The following is a 2777-nucleotide window of genomic DNA, read 5'->3' as shown; positions in this document are numbered from 1 at the left end:
ACACACCTTATGGACATGGACTCCAGCAGCAGCAAAGGCAACAGCAACAGCTGACACATTCGAAACCTTACAAACGCAGCCCAATCCAAAGGCTCCACAAAGGTCTCAGCAAACACGTCAACACACATACACATAAGCACGGGAGTACACCACAACTACAGCGGAGACACGAAGAACGTTGCAACAACGTTAAAGCGACCGGCTGTGTGCCACCACCGAATGTGAGAGAGCCTGCTCAATAAGACTTACCTGTCGTCTACCTGCCGACCGAACTGTGGTGAATTGCTTGCATGGCAAGGAAGTCGGTATAAATACCACCACCAGGAGACTGTCGAAGGCATACGCATACAGGACGTGAACGTGTAGACAATTACTCGCTAGTTAACTGTAGAATACTTTGAAATTTTTTGAGAATTCGTAATACATTCAACGAAAATTGAAGACAACATGTCGTCCAGTGAAATATATCGTTACTATTATAAAACCTCCGAGGATTTGCAGGCATTCAAATCGAATGCGAACGAGATGTTCTTCAATCCGATGGCGGCGTATAATCCGCCACCGCTAGTGAGCGCCAATCAGCATCATCATCATCTCCTGGAGCAGCAACAGCAACAATACAATTGTGCGCCCAACAACAATTTTTTACCCACCAACGGTTTCATCACTTTCGAGCAGGCATCCTCCGATGGCTGGATTACTTCATCACCGGCGAGTCATCGCTCCGAAAGCCCCGAATATGTGGATCTCAATAGCATTTATGCTAATGGCGCGCATAGCGGCGCTCATCCATTGCACGCGACTGTCACACAATTCGGTTTACATTTGGAGTCGCCACCAGCGCCGACTGCACAATTAACTGGCTTGCCTGAGACCACAACAACGACAAATAGCACAAAAACGAATGCGTCCAAGGCGCAAAACAGCGGTGCCACAACTAAAGCGAAGCGTTCATACACGCGCCGCACACCAAAAGCAGCACCAGCTCCAACCGCTTCACCTTCATTGCCGCCCATTACCAGTGATGCCATCGTTTCCATTGCGACTAATGCCGCCGCCGCGATTAGCGCCAATCCGCACGTAGTTACCAATACGCCTTACACACACGACTTCCAAAGTTTCGACTTTGACCAAGCTGCTGCTTTATTTGATGGTGACAGCGTCGACGACGACGATATGGACGATCATATGTTGCTCTTTGGCGGCGATGACGACTTCGAGGCCGCCGATGGTTCCTTCGAACTAGCTGATCAATCTGCCGGCATGCAAACTAAGGATGATACCGCAGCGTCGACACAACCCGGCGCTAAGAAGCGTCGTGGCAAGCAAATCTCGCCGGTGGTCAAGCGTAAGCGTCGTTTGGCGGCCAATGCGCGTGAACGTCGCCGTATGCAGAATCTGAATCAGGCTTTCGATCGACTCCGCCAATATCTCCCGTGTCTGGGTAATGATCGGCAGCTCTCCAAACATGAGACACTCCAGATGGCCCAAACTTATATTGCGGCATTGGGCGATTTGTTGCGCTAAGCTAAAAGGAAAGTGCTGGTTCGAGGCGTGGCCGAAACAGTATTTCTTCGTTGTTGTTGTGAGATACAAATGACTGAGTTAGACAATACAAATGTAAATGTGTAGTTGAAGTTTCCTTAGTTCTAAGCGTGTATGTGTTGCTGTATATTTTATTTAGCGTTAGTTAGGTTTGATAAAAATAATATTTGTAAAATTTAAAAATAAGTAAGCCAAATATTGTACATAAGAGACCGGAAGACAAAGATATGCCTAAGTTTAGTTAAAAAAATAAAATAATTGAAATCATAAACAAATTAAGTGATTGACTTTTACTTCCTTCACCGACTATTTTCAGCAAGTCCGCAAAGAAAGTTAGACGAACTTCAAATGATGCTAAGTACTTAAAAAGTTGAGTCCTTAAACTTAAGTGTTTGCAGTAAGATGGGAAGCTCAAATTTATCGATTCTTCAGAAGTTTCAAAGTTCATATATAAAATATTTTAGAATTTTATAATGATGTAGATGGGATGACGTTAATTAAGCAGGAAGATAATTTTTTGTAGTTTCTCCTCGTCAGTGCTACATAAAGGCTAAGTTTTACTTACAAAGTATTCTTTAAGCCTGATGCATCTGTAGCCTTACTTGATGGTTGTTATTTTCAAGATTAGTCATGATCTTGTACTGGAAAGTTAAATTATTTTAAGGTTATAATTGGTTATATTGTCCTATCGGATGAAAGAGTTAAGTGGTGCAATACCATTGGCCCTTCTCTCAAAGGACAGTATTACCAAAAACGTTAATTTCACCAAGAAGTTTAAGGTTACCTTCGGCAGCAAGGCTGTATGGAATGATTCCACTCTTGAGCTACTGCTTAGGGATAGAACAATTAATTGGTACTCTGACGGCTCGAAAACGTCGGAGGGAATCGGTGCAGGAGTCGCAGGACCATGTACCATACCCATGAGAAGTTTTCCGAGCATTTTTCAAATAGAAATCTTTGCCATAAGTCGGTGCATAGAGATAAATCTCCAACGCAACTATCGCAATGAATGTACAAGTATAACCATACTTAGCGATACTCAAGCGTCACTTAAAGCAATCTCCGCCTATGAGATCAAATCGCTTCTGATGTAGGAGTGTAGAGAATGATTGAATGGAACGCAACCAAGTGCATCTCATCTGCGTGCCCGGTCCTAAAGGTATAGCAGGAAACGAACTGGCTGATGAGCTCGCCCGCCGCAGCATCCACTAACATGGTATAACCTGAAATTT

The 2777-nt window shown here is 44.0% G+C and overlaps 1 protein-coding gene across 1 annotated transcript; it reads left to right on the top strand.

Moving 5' to 3' along the window:
* The first annotated feature begins 404 nt into the window (after positions 1 to 404).
* LOC126767705 (protein atonal) lies at positions 405 to 1808 on the top strand. The gene has a single exon (XM_050485251.1). It carries the CDS (start codon positions 448 to 450, stop codon positions 1525 to 1527), a length of 1080 nt encoding a protein of 359 aa, XP_050341208.1. The 5' UTR covers positions 405 to 447; the 3' UTR covers positions 1528 to 1808.
* The last annotated feature ends 969 nt before the right edge of the window (positions 1809 to 2777 follow it).

Source organism: Bactrocera neohumeralis, chromosome 2, assembly GCF_024586455.1.
Source record: "Bactrocera neohumeralis isolate Rockhampton chromosome 2, APGP_CSIRO_Bneo_wtdbg2-racon-allhic-juicebox.fasta_v2, whole genome shotgun sequence".
In the NCBI taxonomy this organism is placed as follows: Eukaryota; Metazoa; Arthropoda; class Insecta; order Diptera; family Tephritidae; genus Bactrocera; species Bactrocera neohumeralis.
Note: the sequence above shows the minus strand (reverse complement) of the source record. Positions and strands in the feature narration are given on the sequence as shown.

What these genes read in the sequence shown, in the direction of transcription:
- LOC126767705 (XM_050485251.1), top strand. Translation starts at nt 448, where the DNA reads ATGTCGTCCAGTGAAATATATCGTTACTATTATAAAACCTCCGAGGAT.